The sequence below is a fragment of the Pan troglodytes genome, chromosome 2 (assembly GCF_028858775.2).
Source record: "Pan troglodytes isolate AG18354 chromosome 2, NHGRI_mPanTro3-v2.0_pri, whole genome shotgun sequence".
In the NCBI taxonomy this organism is placed as follows: Eukaryota; Metazoa; Chordata; class Mammalia; order Primates; family Hominidae; genus Pan; species Pan troglodytes.
In genome coordinates, this window is record NC_086015.1 from 52,247,470 (window position 1) to 52,249,686 (window position 2,217).

The 2,217-nt window shown below is 55.9% G+C and overlaps 1 protein-coding gene across 1 annotated transcript; it reads left to right on the forward strand.

The window, feature by feature from the left end:
- Window positions 1–308: 308 nt before the first annotated feature.
- Window positions 309–2,217, forward strand: CAMP (cathelicidin antimicrobial peptide). The gene is made up of 4 exons (NM_001071815.1): window positions 309–509; window positions 1,151–1,258; window positions 1,396–1,467; window positions 2,086–2,217. Exons 1-4 carry the CDS (start codon window positions 309–311, stop codon window positions 2,215–2,217), a joined length of 513 nt encoding a protein of 170 aa, NP_001065283.1.

Below are 2,217 nucleotides of genomic sequence, written 5' to 3' on the forward strand. Positions count from 1 at the left end.
GCTCTCTTCCTCTCTGGAGGGATTTAACGCTCTTGAGCACCCCTGGCTATGACAGTCTCCGGTCGGGTCTGGGAGGTTGTCAGAGATGAAGAAACCACTTCCTCATCTTGCACACAAGGAAGGCCTCACTCGCTCCCCAGCAAGTCCTGTGAAGCAATAACCAGGGGCTGAAGCAAACCCCAGCCCACACCCTGGCAGGCAGCCAGGGATGGGTGGATCAGGAAGGCTCCTGGTTGGGCTTTTGCATCAGGCTCAGGCTGGGCATAAAGGAGGCTCCTGTGGGCTAGAGGGAGGCAGATATGGGGACCATGAAGACCCAAAGGGATGGCCACTCCCTGGGGCGGTGGTCACTGGTGCTCCTGCTGCTGGGCCTGGTGATGCCTCTGGCCATCGTTGCCCAGGTCCTCAGCTACAAGGAAGCTGTGCTTCGTGCTATAGATGGCATCAACCAGCGGTCCTCGGATGCTAACCTCTACCGCCTCCTGGACCTGGACCCCAGGCCCACGATGGTGAGCTTTGGGGGACATTCTGCTCTGCTCTGGCTAGGCTTGGCCACGTGTTGTTCCTTCTGCTCCTGCTGCACTGCCTGCCAGGAGGGCATCTCCCCCTTTAAATGTGGTCCCGTGTTTTCCAGGGAACCTTCTAGAGCTCGTGTCTCCTCCCAGCTCGAGAGCTTCCTGCCTTATAATTCCTGCTGTGGCAGAGATACCCTCACCCCGACCCCACGCAGGTTTTGGGACTTCTGCGAGCTCCAGGCACTAGAGTGGGGTCATTGGCTCAGGGCAGTGACCTCCTCTGCTTTAAGTCTCTTCTGTACCACGTTACCCCACATAGGGAAGAACTCTATCCAGACTTTAGGTTCCAGTGGGCATGTCTTGTCCCCCAGGAAGCCCCCTGACTTCCCTTGCCCCCACCCCAGAGTGGGAGGGGCTCCTTGTTAGAGCTCATCTGAGGTCTGCTCCTACTCACTGTTCACCTAGGAGGGTAGGAATGGCTCAGTCCTCCTCCCCTCAATACCCCAGTGCCAAGCCCAGCACCCAGTGCCCATCGCACATCAGGTACTGTGGAAAGCCTGCCCTCTTGGTGGGGAGGTCATGGACACAAATCAGAAAATACAAGAATGGGCCTCCCCATTTGCTCCTCTGACTAGGATGGGGACCCAGACACGCCAAAGCCTGTGAGCTTCACAGTGAAGGAGACAGTGTGCCCCAGGACGACACAGCAGTCACCGGAGGATTGTGACTTCAAGAAGGACGGGGTGAGGCTGGGGGCTGGGGGTGTTGGTGGGTGCCTCCCAAGGAGCTGAACAAGGGGCACCTGGGGAATCCCACTGGGATGTGGCTGGGAGGTCATGGCAAATGGTTTCAAGTTTGACCTTGAGCTTCTCCTTTCCAGCTGGTGAAGCGGTGTATGGGGACAGTGACCCTCAATCAGGCCAGGGGCTCCTTTGACATCAGTTGTGATAAGGTGAGTGGGCTGTTCTGGGATGCAGGGGCTGATGGGGGCATAGAGTGTGGACCATCCAATGGGTCAATTAACTACTCCCCCAACCCAGGACAGAGAAAGCCCCTCCTACCCAGGGCTCTTCCCCAAACCTGAGTTCCATCTCCAGGGCCGGCTCTGGAATCCCTTAGAGCGGTAGATCTCCAAGTGTAGCCCTTCCTGGGGACTCGTTAGATATGCAAATTCTCAGGCCCTACGCAGACCTACTCAGACAGACTCTGGGTAGGGCCCAGAAATTCGTATTTTGATAAGCTTTCCAGGAGATTCCGGCTTCTGTAAAGTTTGAGAGCCACTGTCTAAGAGTACTCAGCTCTCAGCCCTGTGTTCCCATCTCAGTGTTGCTGGGCTGGGCTGTGTGACCCTGCAGAGCCCCTCACTATCTCCGGGACTCTGTTTTCTCATCTTTTTATTGGGTGTAGGGATTCAATCACATGCTTCAAAGGTCACAGCCAGAGGTTGAACTGGGGCCCCAAAGCTCCTGCGGGGGCCCACGAAGAGGGGCGTCTAGGTGGGGAGGGGTCTTGGATTGACCCTGGGTACACCCCCAACAAGGAACCTGTTTCTTCCTGTACACAACCCCAGGATAACAAGAGATTTGCCCTGCTGGGTGATTTCTTCCGGAAATCTAAAGAGAAGATTGGCAAAGAGTTTAAAAGAATTGTCCAGAGAATCAAGGATTTTTTGCGGAATCTTGTACCCAGGACAGAGTCCTAG

What these genes read in the sequence shown, in the direction of transcription:
- CAMP (NM_001071815.1), top strand. Translation starts at nt 309, where the DNA reads ATGAAGACCCAAAGGGATGGCCACTCCCTGGGGCGGTGGTCACTGGTG. An exon ending in GTGACTTCAAGAAGGACGGG is followed by an intron (nt 1,259 to 1,395) that starts GTGAGGCTGGGG and finishes TCTCCTTTCCAG; the next exon opens with CTGGTGAAGCGGTGTATGGG. An exon ending in TTGACATCAGTTGTGATAAG is followed by an intron (nt 1,468 to 2,085) that starts GTGAGTGGGCTG and finishes ACACAACCCCAG; the next exon opens with GATAACAAGAGATTTGCCCT.